At 38.4% G+C, this 17,588-nt stretch overlaps 2 protein-coding genes and 1 pseudogene across 2 annotated transcripts in view; 1 reads left to right on the forward strand and 2 right to left on the reverse strand.

The window, feature by feature from the left end:
* LOC115736252 (transmembrane protein 53-B) overlaps positions 1–17,588 on the reverse strand; it is a 391,123-nt gene that overhangs the window by 264,501 nt on the left and 109,034 nt on the right. The gene's annotated exons all lie outside the window — the stretch shown is intronic.
* On the reverse strand, positions 386–3,072 carry LOC115736257 (protein RTE1-HOMOLOG). The gene is made up of 3 exons (XM_030667856.2): positions 2,915–3,072; positions 1,114–1,406; positions 386–940 (listed from the first exon to the last, which is right to left on the reverse strand). Exons 2-3 carry the CDS (start codon positions 1,381–1,383, stop codon positions 518–520), a joined length of 693 nt encoding a protein of 230 aa, XP_030523716.1. The 5' UTR covers positions 1,384–1,406; positions 2,915–3,072; the 3' UTR covers positions 386–517.
* Positions 7,160–8,142, forward strand: LOC115736448 (annotated as a pseudogene).

The following is a 17,588-nucleotide window of genomic DNA, read 5'->3' on the forward strand; positions in this document are numbered from 1 at the left end:
TTTCGCGGAAAATGAACGACCAAAAATTTATTTTTCTACAATAATTGATTTATATCACTTAAAATTATTAGCCAATAAAAAATATTTTTATCATTGATGACAAGTTATGCCTAAATATTTTAGTGGACAATAAAAATATTTTTCATTCATATATTTTTATAAGCGATACAAGCAATTATTTTTAGAAAAATATTTTTTTAATGCGAACAAATGGAGCTCGAGTACTTCCAAAGAATGAAATTTATCTGTCACGGAGGAAATACAGTCAGATTCAACTCTTCTGAAAAATTCCTCGCACGAGGAAACGTGTTCAACACTAGGTAGGTAAAATCTGCAGCCCAGCTCCAAGGAAGAGCAGAACAGGCACAACCAACCACACAATACCGACTAAATCAAGAGACAAGAAATCAGAAGAACACCACAGAATTTACATTGTGAACTAAAAACCATATGTTGCCCAAGTGTGATCAGATTTCGTAGGAAGGTGGCCTTTTACATGCCGCTACTGGGGGGAGAACTACAACTGGATCATATTCGGAAAACAGTACGTCCCGAGGAAAAACCAACCCACGAGGAGGAAGGTCATGGATGCCCAGACCATCAGGAAGTTCAAGCCTCCAAGTATTAGTCCGAGCGGGAAGACAATCAAAAATGGCAAGATGGATCTCACTATCGCCGCTTTGTTCACCCAGTGGCCCTCGAGAAGGAATAGGATAGCCAGGTTCACCACATTCCATCCACTGGATCGGAAGCCCAACCTGTTCAGGTTGTTGGCCACGAAGGAGTGGCAGTTGCAAGTGAAGAGGTTGTAGTGATGGTGCTGAAACTCCTGCGTACTCTTCCTCAGTGCTTCATCCCAAGTCAACATGTCTCTTCCGTATTCATCATCTTGGTTTTGATCCTCGTTGTTGAAGTCGGATGTACCAGGCAGAAAAGAGCACTGCCGAACATGGGAATAAACAGCATGAAGCCCCACATAATTCATAATTTAGGAAAACACTAACGCATGGTTTAGTACAAACTGCCCGATAATTATGAAGTGGTGCTATCTCATCTCAAAGTATATTTAAAGAGTTCCATAGCTGAAGTCATGGTTGTTAAAAAAAAGTTCACCTTCTCTTTGCTTATCTGTAGGTAACGAGTTGCTGCCCCAAATGTAAAGTTATCTACACACACAAAATTGGGCCCTGCAAAGTCCAAGATTACTCCATCCTCTCGGCATATTCCAACATGCCCGATGAAAGGGATAAACCACGAGATGACCGGAAGGGGTGACCAGACAATGCAGTATGGGAAGCGCGCTCTTCTTGGATCAATTTGGATGCTTTTAGGAGAACTTTCTTCAATCATTACGTGGTGTTCAGAGTCCCTGTTTGATTCCATTTGAAAAGACTAAACAGAATCACCTGCATCAAGTGATGATTGAGACATGAAAACATCCACGAGGCAAACAGCAAAAGAGTCGAAAGACAGTGCAAGGCTAGATAAAATCAAGGTTCCTCAAAATTAAAATTGAAAGAGGGAGCTCGTTTTCTCATTGTCTTCCCAGGTGAGTGAGTGCCCATGATACAACAGGTCTAACTGCAAATTCCCTCTGATAAAGCATGCACAAACTGAATAGCAGATTTCTACATCACATGCTATTATCAATATAATTCAGTGGAGAAGCAATACTATTAAGAAGAAGCTACCTTCAGAAACCTACTGGCTCTGTCGTACAATTAGTTGTATAGATCATCTGCAATCCAGATGTAAAGTAGATTGTCTAACGTACGGGCGACTATCTGGGGGCATTTTCTGGGGGAAACCAAGATATCCTTCATCTCTCTATTTATTAGGGAAATCTACAGCAAGCCCCATAACTAAAGTCTAAAACGAAACTTCTTGTACAGAGATCTTACAAATCTAAAGAAACTGCCAATGACAGAGTTACCAGCTTGAAAGCCCACAAGCCCACAGAAATTATGCAAGTTGCAGCCCGGAAATAATACATGATGCCATTCGCTCAAGTCGGTAGTGGTAACATCAATTATCCATATAATACTCCAAACAGTTACTGCAAATAAGAACAAAAAACGTAACGCTCCAAATTATACTCCTGCATGTTATGCCCAGTTTTACAGACAGTATGCTTTCTTGACAACTATCTCACTCCTAAACCCAGTGTAATACCGCAAAAGCACTTCTTCCGTATCCATAACGAGAAGCTCCATTTCTCAGACCTTTCCTCCATTAAAGTCTCCTCACAAATAGTCATGTTCCACGCATCCAGTCAACAAATTAACCAGATTCAGTTGAGATGCAAACATCTCCATCACCGAACATCAACAGCAACTCATCAAGCTCACCTGATTCTCATAAATGAGTGAAACAACTTCGACGCTGAACTTGACAGAACCAAATCAAGTTTATCAAGCTACGATATGAACCTATTCTGACTAAAGAGAAGCGAACAAACGTCTCCATAGCCGAACATCAACAGCAACTCACCATGCTCAACTGATTCTCATAAATAAGCGAGTCAACTTCGATGCTTAACACGTCAGCACCTCATCAACACAACCAAAACAAGTTCACCGAGCTACCAAATGATGGGATCGAACCTATTCTGACTAAACAGAAGCGCCCATGCTCTGTATCTGCGGCGATCCATTCCTATTGGAGATTGACATTCCTAACATAAGACATGTAAAATCTACCTCGAACGCTCACCTTCGCGATTGCGAAAAACTGCAAAAAATGCAGAAAGAAGCGAGAAAAATCAGAAACAAACAACCTCTCATCGGAATCAATCGCTTTCAGTATTCGATCAACCGATCATGGCCTGAAAATCAATGCAAAACCTAGCTTCCGAATCGAGGGACTCAATCACTCGTAAGTCGCCGACGAGAGAGAGAGAGAGAGAGAGAGTTACCTCGTGCGGAGGAGGAGAGAGAGAGAGAGAGAGCATAGACGAAGAACGAAGCTATCTGGTTCCGAGTCCGAGAGAAGACAAGGAATTGGACTTTCGGCGGATAGGATCATAGGAAGATTGCATTCCCGTTGCACGTCCAGACCCGAACCGACTGGCCAATCGGGTCGGATCAGGGGCAGCCATTTTCCCCGGTCCTTTCCATATTTAAAAAAAAATATGATTTCTGATGCTCGCTCCTCGCCTCGGGGAAAAATGAGAGCAAAACCACCTCATTGATTTTCAAAGGATTTATATCACAAAAAATATAAATTAATACACATATAATAAATTTATCTTAAATTATTTTTTCATCATAAAAAACCTCAAATTAATACATATATGATAAATTTACTTCGAATTATTTTTTCGACTACCAAAAATCCTAAAATGGTACATATATGACAAATTTTCCCTTCGTTAATTTCCGTTAAATTCAATTAATACCACAAAAACTCCAAATTGATACGTATGTGATAAACAGAGGGTAAAAACCCCAAACGTGTACAATCGGCAATTGCCATGTGTCATCAAACTTAACAATTTGATGATAAAATTTAATGAAAACTAACGAAGGGTATTTGTTATATGTGTACCAATTTAGGGTAAATTTATTAAAGGTATACCAGTTTCAATTTTTTGGTAATACAAAAAAATAGTTTATGGTAAATATGTCACCGGTGTACCAATATGGGTTTTTTTTATGGTATTAACTTATTTTCACATATCGGACAATTCATACCGACTCTTAACAATTTTCCACAACTTTTGACCACAAGTGGTCAATTATTGGAATAAAAGACACATATAGTACACACGTGATCGACAGGATGATCGGGCAGAGTGGACAACTCATTATGAAGGGTAATAATTTGCATCATCACTGTCTGAGTTGCCTGGGCCATCCTTTTGTCGCTTGAATGCTCTCCATAATTGTGCTTCTTCAAACTCATATATTCTCCTGTCAAGTTCTAGATCATTAGGGATTCCACTGGAACTAGATGGAATATCTCTTGAGCTGGATGGAATATCCTAGTTGGATATAATCGGCATGCATGCCAAGGAATTCAATTACGACCAAAATTCTTGGTTGTCCCTCTTATGATAAAGATCTTATTATAGGTTGGGATATTTTAGCCCAACTTGCACAACTCAAAATTGTTCTTGATGGACTTCAGTTTAAAGATCACTTTAAAGAATTTGTGGGCATTCAAAGACTCTTTATCATACAATCTGAAATCTTTGATCCAATCACCCAATCTCTTCTATCCTATTGTGTGGATTCTCATTTCCAGTTTTCTCAAAACTGTCCCCATCTTCTTTGGACAGATTCCGATTTCTTTGTCCATCTTCCATTCAAGAAAAATGAGGATATCAATCCTACTAAGGCCGGTTATTTTGGAATGCATCCCGAACATCTTGCTCTCGCCTAGAAAGAATGCTCCGAGTTACTCTCTCAAGGACTCATTGAGCTATCGGACTCACGATGGGCTTGTGAAGCCTTTTATGTCAATAAAAGAGTAGAGCAAAATAGTGGAAAGCTTCAACTTGTCATAAATTACCAGCCTCTAAATCAATTCATTCGGGATGATAAGTTCCCACTACCTCATAAAAACTCCTTGTTTTCCGGTCTCGCCCAAGCAAGAATCTATTCCAAGTTTGATCTCAAAGTAGGTTTTTGACAATTGGGAATTAGCCTAGAAGATAGATCCAAAACTGGATTTTGCATCCCAAATCAGCATTTCCAGTGGAAAGTCCTTCATTTTGGACTAAAAACAGCCCCCTCATTGTTTCAAAAGGCTATGTGCAGAATTTTTCAGTCCATTCTAGCTAATGCCCAGATTTACATTGATGACATCCTTTTTTACTCTGTTGACGAGGAATCTCACTGTAAATTCCTCACTCAATTCGCTAAAATTATCAAAGCATATGGTATCATGCTCTCTCGGAAGAGAATGATCATTGCCCAAAAAGAAATTGAATTCCTTGGCATGCATCTTAAAGATGGAACTTATTGCCCGGGACCTCATGTTGCCATACGGTTTCCAATAGATAAGATCGTCAAGGTTTTATCTCAAGCACTTTTTGGAGATTACGTAACTCATGACCGGAGACCTATAATGGATATGCTCGCTTGGTTCCAACCACTCCAAGCATGGAGAGATTTGTTTAGAATGCGGTGGCAAATTGGTCAACTATAACCAGAGAGACACGGTTGTGATCTTTTACAAGCCATGATTTTTCATAGAACCTTCGGGTAATAGATAGATAGACGCAGCTCAAGTTGGTACTTCAACTTTCAAACCCGATATCCATGAACAAGTTGCTCAAATTCATCAAACTTTTCAAAGACTAAGGGTGAGTTTGGTTCGACATTTAGAAATAACATTTGGCCCCGAATGCTCCTTTGAAAAATGTTGAACCGTTTGGCAAGCATTTCGAAGGAGCATTTGGCCAAATATTCCTCTTGGGAAGGCTGAAAGCCCAATGCTAGAAGCCCTAGCATTAGGCTTTTCAGAATTTTCGGGATGCTAAGGATGGGATTAATGAAATATGTTGACTTGCCTTTTTTGCCCTCAAACTTTTTCAAAAGTCCAAGTTTGCCTTTTCGGTAGCCCCGCTCTCCTTTCTTCAACATCGATCGATAGAGAGACTTCTTTTGCGCCTTGCCGTAGCGTCTTCTCCCTTGCGTCCGGTCGCTCTCCCTCCGTTTGCTCCCTCGCGTTTGGTCGCTCCTTCGCTCGATTTCTCCCTCGCTTGAACGCACTTTTTCGCTAAGACCGGGTGACTTTTCTTCGCTCTCTCCCTCGCTTGACTAGTTGGTGGCGTTGATTTGAGCAGATCTTAGGGTTTCCATGTTGCTATTTTGCTTCCCCCTTCAATGCCCCGATACTACCACTCTTGGAAAGGGATCCGATCGATTGATTCCCTAAGAGCTTTAGCAATTTTTTTTTTCCAAAGATAATCAAACAAAATATGGCCTCTGGTATAAAAAATTAGGATAGATTGGTAGCAAGGTAACCAATTTCCCTACCGCGAGAGATTGTGACAAACTAGGTGCAAAAGAGGTAAAGTTTTGGAAGGAAAGGCGCTGCATTATGTATTCTCAGGGGGACCGAGATCCGTAGGAACTATGATTAGTATAACTTCTATCCGAGCTTTGCGAAAGACCAGCAAAGTTATGTGCGGTGAAGCCAAAATTAGCATCTGTAATCGGGGAGACTAACTTGTGACTTGTTAGTAATGCAACTCTTGTAAAGAGATCAGTATGAGAAGCATGATAAGACAAGGCGTTTGTGGTCATGTGCCCCGAGATTGTGTCGAAGGATTTTGTTTTTGGGGTGGTTCCTCTATAAGGCTGCCGAAGTTATTATTATTTTTTTTTGTAAGGCTGCCGAAGTTATTATTGTAAGTGATTATTCAATAATCCCGCTCCGCTTATACCGTGTTATGTAATAAATCCCATTTTGCTTATTGTTCTCTACCGAGGCTCAAAGAACTCAGATATAAAAGGATATGAAGTAAAAATTGTGCATATGGATCTTTTTTCCCTTAATTTGTTAGGGTTACTGCTGCTCTTCTTTCCCCAAAAAAATTTGCAACCTTTATTGCATGGAAACTTAGCATATACATGCTTATCATGTTCACCAGGACCCAGGTTGAAAGATGAACTCAAAACTGGATATCTAGAATGGCATACTTCAATTATAAGTAACAATATGTAACGGACGTCATATGCTTGCTCTAATGATCACATGCTTGGTAAGCTATGGTGTATATATAGGGAAGCCTCAATAGACTTTTCTACCGGATTTGATTTTTTTTTCTCCTTTTTGCTCCTTTTAGTTCAATAAAGGGTTGTGTCTGTATTCCTTCCTTACGCCTCATCCACTTTTATGCTCCTTTTAGTTCAATAAAGGGATCTGATATGATCATTTTGAACTGCTGAAATTGTGTTTCATGTGGCGTTTGTATTGATTTTCAACCCGATCTTATGGTTCAAGTGCTCTATTTTATGATATGTTTTGTCATTTGCATTAGTCTTTGATTAAAGTTTTTAGAACAATTATGTTGATGGAATGTTTGGTAAGTTCTTCTTGAGTCCATGCTCCTATTTTAGAGACATTATGGGCTTATATGTTTGCGTGGATGTATTTTGCTGGCTGAATTAGGTTTTGTTTGTGGTCTTTTCTATTGTTTTAATAGTAGATGGCAAGTTCATCAAAGGAAAAAGCTGTTTGGAGCTCGGAGGATATAGAAACCTTTTGTAGGTTGTGCGTTGAAGAAATTGAAAAAGGCAACCGTCCTTCAAACAACAAAAGGGATGGATAGACAGTCATAATTAACAAGTTTGAGGAGCAAAGGCACAAAAAGTATGATAAAAATAAAATGAAGAGTAAGTGGGACAATCTTAAGGACGAATGGAGACGATGGAGGTCATTGACTCTGAAAGAAACGGGAGTAGGATGGGATCCAATGAAGAATACTATTGATGCAACCGAGGAATGGTGGGAGAAGAAAATTCAGGTTTTTGTTCTCTTCTTTGGTTACTTTTTTTTTTTTTCAAAGTTCACTTTATAATATAACTCATGAACATATTTAATATAACAGGAAAATCCTAAGTTTAGAGCTTTTAAAACGAAAGGCATTAAGCCGAGCCTTCAAGCTTTGATGGACAAAATGTTCGGTGATACGGTTGCCCTTTGGAAGTGTCACATGGACACGGGCGCGGTTTGTGTGTTGATAAGGATGATATGGCCACACAACTTGATATTGAGGATTGTGCGGGTTCTACCGATGAAAATATAGAGTGTAGTGTTGGTGAAAAGATCGTGGATCGGGCTCAAAGCAAAAAAAGAGCATCGCAAAGTTCGGTGAGGCATGCACCAAATAAGAAACAAAAGAAATTGAGTACAAGTGCCGAGCTAAGTTCACAAATGGAAAGAATTGTTTTAGCTTTTGAAACTAGGAGCAATGCCCCAACTGTTGTGAGGGAATTTGATTCTTACAAAGAAATCATGGACGCTTTGGATGGCATACCCGAGATTATGCAAGATGGAGAGCTATACTTTTTTGCACTAGAACATTTTGCAGAAAAGAAGGATTTTAGGCAAATCTTCATGAACTTACGTGACAACGAGAAAAAAGTCCAATGGATCAAGCGTCAGTTCGAGAAGCATACTTCAAAGTAGGAATGCTCGTTATTTATTTTGACTTTTTCATATGCTATGTTGCTGTAATAGACCGATTTGGTGTTCTCTTTGCACTACTTATTTGTATTAGTTAGACTATTTCCTTGTGAGACTCTGTTATTTTAAGTTGGTGTTATTTTTATTTTGTGGAGGTTGCATATTTATGATGGTCAATTTGTGTGATGTTGATGAATGATTTACATAACTTGTAACCTCATTTTGTTATTTTATCCAGTTATGGATGAAAGTGCTCTTGACAGGGAAACCCAAGCAATAGTGCATGTAAAAGAGGAAGATGAATTTTTGTTAGCTTGCACAGTCGCCCATTTTGTAGCTGTTTATCGGACAAGATACCGATCCAAACAACCGTGCATGACCTCATCATATACAGGAAATGCATGGTTAAGAGAGCTAATGGATATTGATGCTAATTCGGTAAGGTGTTATAGAATGCTTAGAATGGATAGAGCTGTCTTTAATAATTTAACGCAGGAATTAGTGACACGATATGATCTTCAAGGATCTAGGAATATTGATGTTGTAGAAATGGTGGGAATGTTTCTTCATATTTTAGGACATGGTGTAAGTAACAAGTTAGCACAAGAGCGCTTTCAGCACTGCGGGGAAACCATATGCAGATTATTTAGCTTAGTGCTAGATAAAGTATGTGAAATGGGAGCATATTTGATTCAACCATCCGATCGACAATTTAAGGAAGTTCCAAAGAAGATCCGGAATAATCAAAGATTTTATCTACATTTTAAGGTTAGTTATGATTATACAATAGAAAGGATAAGCATAAATATAAATCAAGTAATATTTGCATTCTTGTTTTAGGATTGCATTGGAGTTATAGATGGTACGCATATCCCAGCGGTGGTACCTACACAAGATCAACTTCGTTTTATTGGACGAAAAGGAACATCGACGCAAAACGTGACGGCTGTGTGCAATTTTAACATGGAATTTACTTTTGTAATGGCCGATTGGGAGGGAACAGCTCATGATACACGTATTTTCTATGAAGCAATCCGTGAGAACACTTATCCTCATCCTCCGAAAGGTTTGTCAATTGATGGTTTTTATATATTTCTTTATGTATGTGGTATATGTTGTTTAAATTTATGTAATCGTTGTGTAGGTAAATACTATTTGGTAGATACTGGATATCCAAATCTCACCGATTATTTGGGGCCATACAAAGAAGTTAGATATCATTTGCCCGAGTTTCAACGAGGTCCCGCACCTACAGGTCATAAAGAAGTGTTCAACCATGCCCACTCCTCACCGCGATCAACAATTGAGCGAACCTTTGGTGTATTGAAAAAGAAGTGGAAGATTCTAAAGGGTATGCCTAGTTATCCATATCAAAAGCAAGTGAAAATTGTGATAGCGGCAATGACTTTGCACAATTACATACGAAAAAATGCCGTGGATGATGCACATTTTGCAAGAGTAGATTTGGATCCCAATTTATATATAGTAGATTCCGATGATGTAAATGGGGAGGGTAGTGCTTCAAATGATGATGCAACATCTGACATGGCACGTTTGCGTGATCAAATAGCTCGTAGTTTAAGAAATGTTTAAGGATGTTTGCAAAAGTACCTTGTGGTGTACGTTCCCATGAATGTTCTATCTTGGTATAGCATTTTGATTTGTCTCGACACTAGTATGAAGCATCGGTGAAGTCAAGAAGCGGGAAGAAGGCCATTTCCACAGTGTTTCCCCGCCTCTGCCATATCTCTCTCTTTGTATTTTGCATGCTTGATCGTGACTTCTACATTGGCGATGCAATGTGGGTAGCTCTCCTTTTTTTTTGTTATGACAGAGCACTTTGATTTTTCATTTTCTTTTTTTAAATCTGATCGAGATTTGATAATGAATAGATTGATAGCTCCCCTGTTTCGAGAGTTATTTTTTTTTAATCGTTTCATTACCATTTTTTTTTTGTGGCCGGGAGCTTCCTCATTGCGGGACTACGTGCGCGACATGATCAATTATAGGGTGATTCTCCATATTCCAATTACCAACGTGCGCGACATGATCAACTAAGAAAATCGGCATCCATTATCGAGCACATATTGTATTTTTGGAGAAGTAAGAAATCAATCAAAAAGGATTGCCAAAGAAATATCGATAGCAAATAAATCATGCAAAGAAGAGAGAATGAAACAATTATTTTCAATAAAAATTTGCTAGAACAAATTAATCAATGGGCAAAACTAAATTAATTCATATTTTTAACATTGTTGGCAATCTTTTCAATTTTAAACCAATTAAAAATAAATAGCGTAAAATAGTCACCCAAAGGAGCTTTCCTAATGTATTTCTACCAAACAGCATTTAACCCAAAACCCCTTGAAAATGTTAAGTTTACCAAACAGTCTTTGCATTTCCACAAGGAGCTTTTAGCTTTTAGCATTTGCATTCCCCCAAAGCTCTTTCCAAATGTCGAACCAAACCCACCCTAACTATGCAAATCTCGCATGAGTACAGAAAACTCTAGAGAATTTTATGCCAGGAGAACAAAGTCATTCCTTTTGAAATTTGGCCATATATTGCCAATTTTTCATGAGATAGACCTCGCACACATCCTAGCACTTTTGAAGCTGTTGAAGAATTTCGAAGAAATCAATCGGACTTCTTAATGGATATGGACTCTCAAAGCTCTCAAGACCCATGGGGTGGTCCATTATCACAGGACCCCTATAATTTTCCCTAGCCGATTATGCCCGGCCAGGATATTCCATCCAACCGAAGAGATATTCCATCTAGTTCCAGTGGAATCTTTGATGATCCAGAACTTGATAATAAAATATCCGAGTTTGAAGAAGCACAATTATGGAGAGCATTCAAGCGACAAAAGGATGGCCCAAACAGCTCAGACAGTGACGATGCAAATTATTACCCTTCATAATGAGTTGTCCACTCCCCCTGAACATCCCGTCGATCACGCGTATACTATATGTGTCTTTTATTCCAATAAGTGACCGCTTGTGGTGAAAAGTTGTTGAAAATTGTCAAGAGTCAGTATGACCTGTCCGATATGTGTAATCAATCATGTATCACTAATGGATCTCAATTATTTGAGCATCTAATGCATGCGGTTTGTCGTTTTATGTGCAATTTTTTGCCTATAAAAGGCCCTCTCATGCAATGTATTCGGCAGAGCTTGCTCACTTCAAAGCTTGCCTTCAGAAATATTAGTGTGATTTCAAATCATGAGTCACTAAACTTCATCTCATTCTCTTCAAAGTAGTGTTTCTCGGATCTAGAATCCTCTTGTTAATTTAACAATACGATTTGGTTTAGTATGCTCTCCACTTACCACTTCAATGCATTCTTCTCGCACTCGTACATTGCACCGACCGATCTAGAGGTTGTAAAATTCACCTAGAATCCCCTTTTCGGAATGCATTTATGGAACCCGTGGATAAAAAATATCCGATATCTTGATGGTTGAGCTTCAAGAATGGATCCAGAAGCTAACGAGCAGATTCCTCAGAATCGCCCGTAGAAGGGCTTGATATGGGATTAGCATACCTGCTTCTTAATTCAGGCTTGTCTCCTCTTCCTTTTTGGTATCGCAAATTTGTACTTAAAATATCAATTTTGAAAGGTAAATTTGAGACATGCTTACCAGTTTGAGGTTTTTGGTGGTGAAAAATTTAATTTGGGGTAAATTATTACAAGTGTACCGGTTTGTCATTTTTAGTGGTAAAACAAATAGTTTGAGGTAGATTTGTCATAGGTGTACCAGTTTAAAATTTTTATGGCTAAAAAATAATTTGAGGTAAATTTGTCATAAATATATCAGTTTGGATTTTTCGTGGCATTAATTTCTTTAAATTATTACATCTCATTCATTGTTCATATCGTGGACGTACAAGTTGGCATGATTAGAATTACGTCTAATTAGACATAGTAGCTTTCGATCTCTGCTCTCGTTTTTTGAGTCGTAAAGTTTTCCTATAGGATCATATAAATGAATTAAGTGTTAACACAGGAAAAACAAATATAAAGAAATGAATTTGTATTTATGCTACCCATTGCTATGTTTAATGAGGGTGATTACAAAAGAAAATGATGGATTCAAATAATTACAAGAAAAATTATTTGATAGGAATGAGTTAAATGTCATTTGAATGCTAGCAAGAAAAAAAGGGCAAAAAGACACATGGAGTGTCAATATTTGTGTATAGTGCTTATTTTAGTGCCAATAATTTTTTGGATCACTTGTAGTGCCAATTTTTTTGAAAAAAAGATTATTTTAGTACCAAATCTGGCAAGCCTTGCCGAAAATCATACATGTAAATTTTTTATTAATTAATTAATCCTACGTGGCTTGTTGGAAGATCTAGTTAGCAATAAAAAAAAGCTAAAAATCAATAAAAATTTCCACGTAATATTACAAAATTAAAAAATAAAGTAAAAATAAAAAAATACAGAAGTTGCAAAATCGCCCAAATCTAATGCCTGTCTCAATGAAGAATTTGACAAAAAAAGAAAAAAAAATCTTCGAAGGTGATGAACAGTACTCGTCAAAATCCACTTCGTTGAAATCCCCCAAATTGCCAACATGGTTGCGATAAAAAACCCCATCCTCAGAACCGAAATCATCCTCGTCGTCCTCGTCCAAGATCAGAGAAAGCTTGGAAGTCGTTCGCTGAAAATTCGAGGCCGAGGGTAGGCGACGCCGGTCGAGGGTAGGACGACGCTAGTTGAGGCCGAGGGTAAGGCGACGCTAGTTGAGGCAGAGGGTAAGGCGACGCCGAGGGCCGGCGACTCTCGCCCAAATCTCGGGGCCCTTGCCTGTGATTAGTGGGGTTTGCCGATCACTAGCCAAGGCTCGGGACCCCTGCTGACTAGCCCTCACTCATCATCAGTCATTGCCGGCGACGGTGGGGCGGTGACCGTGACGGCTATGAAGTCCTCACCTCTGCAAGCTACAGCCTTATTCTTATTCTTTTTTCCTTCTTGTTTTAGTTTTTATTTTTTTAGCTTATTTTTAGTTTAAGAATGCTTTTTCTAAAGAAATTTCCACATGGACTATTTTTGTTAAAAAAATAGCCACATGGACGGATTCTAAATTAAAAATGACATGGCACTAAAATGTGTTAATTATAATGTCACATGTATATTTTGGCCGGAATCTCTTGCCGTTCACACTTAAGTGATCGTTTTTTTTTTCGATTTGGCATTTAAGTGATCCGGCGAAAAATTTTGACACCAAAGTGAGCGCCGTATACAAATATTATCACTCCATGTGTTCTTTTGCCGAAGAAAAATTTCACAAACACTTTAGGACATATATATATATATATATATATATATCTTATGCATTTAGAATTGATATACTGTAATAATATAATCGAAACAAAAAAATTTGTTTGTTAATACACAAATTCACATGATGTTTTACTTTCGAGAAAAGTATATCAGAAGTGACTACAGAAGTGCCAATAGTGGTGTGCAACACTCACTTTAGTAGTAATTGTTTTTTAGATCGCTTAATTGATAATTTTTTTGAAAAACGACCATGTAAGTCACTTTAAATGTCAACTTCGATTTGCTTGATCGGAAAACTAACGTAGCTTTTTTTTTTCAAATATCTGAAGCCGACATGGCTTGTCGGAGGTCCAATCAGCATCTAATGCATAAAATGACATTGTTTAATGCATTTCTTCAGGATTTTTTTTTATCTTTTATTTTGATTTATTTTTTTTCCTCCCTTCTTCCTCTAGTCGATCACTGGTCTGGCAACTGACCATAATAAGAAGGTAAGAAAAAAAAATAAAAGTAAAAAAAATGGCAAAGTCAACGTGTTCACTAACCATGTCACTTACAAAAAGAAATAAAAAGCCATGTCACTCAACAATTTTAATTACAAATTTCACGCATTTTTTTGGCCAGAATTTATCGTCTAAGGCATTTAAGTGATCTTTTTTTTTTATTTAGCACTTAATAAATTGGCGAAAATGTTTGGCATTAAAGTGAGCGTTATACGGAACTTTTGGCACTTATAGTATACTTTTCTCTTTTACTTTCTATTGCTTGAGAAGATATTAAGTGGTTTCATATAGCGACATCAATACCTAACATGGTGCGATTTATGTGATTAGATTTAAATATAAATTGATACCCACACATATATGTGAAACTAAATGAAAACAAAATAGAAATGCCCAGACCACCCACCTTTCACTCTTCCTTCTCCTCCATCAACATCCTCCCTTTGGCCCTTCGGTGTTAGCCGGCAAAGTTGTCGAATGTTGCGTCTAGGCCGACATTGATATCCGTTCAAGGAGGGTGGAGTACTTTTTTCTTCTCTTGTTACTCTTTTTCTCTCACTTTCTTCTTCCTCATACTCTTTCTCCCACTTTTTTTCCACCTTGTTGTGCCCACCATTGCTACTGTCGGGCTTTTAGATCTGCATGAACTTCCAAATCGTAAGATGGCTTCAGATCTCGCCACGATTGACCCGTCCATAGCCGCGAAAAGTGAGGGTTGAGATCTTGATGGCAAACTAGATGCCTTCAAATTTGGATCACGCCTCTATTGCTGCCATTGCCGTTGTCAAGCTTTTAGATCTGGGCGAACTTTCAGATCTCAATTCAGATTTGGCTATGATTAGCTCGTTCATATCTGCTACGGCGCGATGTCAATATCCTAATGGCGAACTTCCAAATCTGAAGGTCGATATCTTGATAGCAAACTGACAAATTCCTTCCAATCTAGTGTGATCAACTCGTCCATGGCCGGTCGAGATTGTGGCGACCAAATTTGGTTGGGTGAGGTGGTTGTGGCAGGACCTCTAAATCAGGGAGGTGGGCTTGAGGATGGAGGTTGTGGCGACTGTAAAGGTGTGGTTCATACTCCCAAACAATAGAAAAGCAAATGCTAAGCGGGGCGGGGTTTCGGGAGAGCTGCCCCAGCAGAGGTCTCTAGGGGGCAGTACTTCTTGGACACCACAGTGCTTTTATAGTTTTAGCCAATAATTTTTATTGGTAGTTTGAGCTTGGACTTGCGAATAGCTATTGTTATATATACTCATTTTTCATTTGTAATTAAGTGATGAAACGAAAAGTGCGGTATGCTAATTATAGTGGAATCATCTGTTGGACGTAATCCTAGTTTGAGAGTGAACTAGGATAAAATATCATGTATCGATTTCTTTTTCTCGCTATTACACTTTACTTCATTGCGATTGTACGTCGAATCAAACATCTAGTATCAGAGCCTGGTTTGAGGTTGGGATTTCTTGGTGAAGAGAGAATTGGAAAATTAGAATCTTGGGAAGACTTTAAATGGTCAATCACAGATTGAGGTAGAGAAGTTCGGAGGAAAAGATTTCGAGTTATAAAAGTTGAAGATGGAAGCTTTGCTTGTGGACAGAGATCCGTAGCGCGTGATCGAAGAAGATAAATCTGGGGTGAGTACCAAGGAAAATGCGAAGGAGGAGGAGATTGCGTCCGCATCCAATCAATTGAAGGCGTGGACCAGCAGCTATCGAAAGGCATGAAGCCCGATCTTGTTGTTTCTCTCCGATAATGTCTTGGTGAACGTGACATATGAAAGAATGGCGAATGATCTTTGGACAAAGTTAAGAAGCCTTTATAAGAGCAAGTCACTTATGAACGAGTTGTTTATGTGGAAGCGACTGTACAATCTTTGCATGAGTGAAGGTTATTTTTTTTTTTACACACTTAAATGAGTTTAATACTATTTGTGGGTAGCTTGCATCTTTTGATGTTAATCTGGATAAGGAAGATAAAGCACGTACTTTCTTGTGTTCACTACCAAATTCATGGGAACATATAATTGTTTTTATTGACACTAGTGTTAGTGCTTTATCTTTTGAGAACGTTGTATCTACATTATTATTTGAGGAGATGAGAAGAGCAGGTTATGATAATGCAACGAATGAGGCTCTATTCGTAAGAGGAAGGAACAGTGAACGATTCAAATCCATATTTATTGGCGGGAATAAGTCCAGAGGAAGATCTAAAAGTCGCGATCGGTCCGAAATAAAGTGTTGAAAGTGCGAAAAAGGTGAACACTTGAAGAAAAATTACAGAAGTAAAAGTGTGGTTCTAGAGAAATGAGATGAGACACCATTTTCTAGTACAAAAAATGATATGATAGCAACGCGAGAGATATCTATCTTGTGTGCAATCGATCTCAAGCTAACCACGGTATGTGAATATTTAATACTGGTTTTCACATGATGTCTTATAGAGATTGGTTCTACTGTTATGAGTCATATTAGGGAGATACGATACGGATGAGAGATGATACGACGCTTGATATTGTCGGTTGCGGAAAGATGAAGTTGAAGATGAAAGATGGGACAGTTAAGAACCTCTCGAATGTGATGCATACTCCTCATCTTGCTAGGAATCTTATTTACGTGGGAAATATGGCAGATGCTGGCATTACTTTTATTGGCGGCAATATCTATGGTGATTGCTAGAGGCGAAAGATGTGAAAAACTGTGGAATTACTGGGAAGCACAATAATCGGTGGTGAGAGTTATATCACGAAACAGGTAGAAAAAGTTCCTGCCATGTTATGACATCAAAGATTGGGTCATATCGGTGAGAAATGGCTGATGACCCTTACTTCAAAGAAGATGGTGGATGGAATCCCAAGCCGTTCTATGGTTTCAAAATTTGTGAATATTGTCTACATGAAAAACAGAATTGGGTATCTTTTGAATGTATAGGAGGGAGAGTGAAAGGGATTCGGGATTTAATCCACGGTGACGTCTTCGGTCCTACATCTAAAGCATCGTTTGGAAAATCAAGGTATCATGTTTCTTTTATTGATGGTTATTCCAAATATGGGTGAATATATTTCTTGCAGAGAAAAGATGACGTGCTTGAAAAATTTTGTGAGTTCAAAGCTCGGGTGGTAAATCAGTTTGATGAAAAGATTTAAAGTTTTGCGGACTGACAACGAAGGAGAATTCTATTCAGCGAAATTTGATCAATTGGTATAGCAAGGCAAAAGACAAAGCCCTATTCAGCTCAGTAGCATGGGATGGCAGAGAGACTTAATCGGTTTCTCATGGAGAATGCAAGTAGTATGTTAAGTGGTGCGGACTTAATAACTGAATTTTGGGAGGAAGTAGTGGCTACCGCGTGCTATCCGAAGAACAGGTCTTCCGCATTAGCTTTGAAGGATCGGACATCGTTTGAGGTACTGTTTAAGAAAAAGCCAAACATATCCCATGTCAGAGTGTTTTGCCTCGAAACTCATGTGCATGTACTAAAAGAAAAGAGGAACAAGCTTGAGAGCAAGTTATATAAGTGTATCTTCATTGAGTTCACGGTGGTATTAAATGGTACAAGCTGTAGAATCCTAATAGTAAACGTATTATCTACAACAGGGATATGGTGTTCAAAGAGTCTATGATAAATCGGATTGTTTCATAGGCTCTT

This window comes from Rhodamnia argentea, chromosome 11 (assembly GCF_020921035.1).
Source record: "Rhodamnia argentea isolate NSW1041297 chromosome 11, ASM2092103v1, whole genome shotgun sequence".
In the NCBI taxonomy this organism is placed as follows: domain Eukaryota; kingdom Viridiplantae; phylum Streptophyta; class Magnoliopsida; order Myrtales; family Myrtaceae; genus Rhodamnia; species Rhodamnia argentea.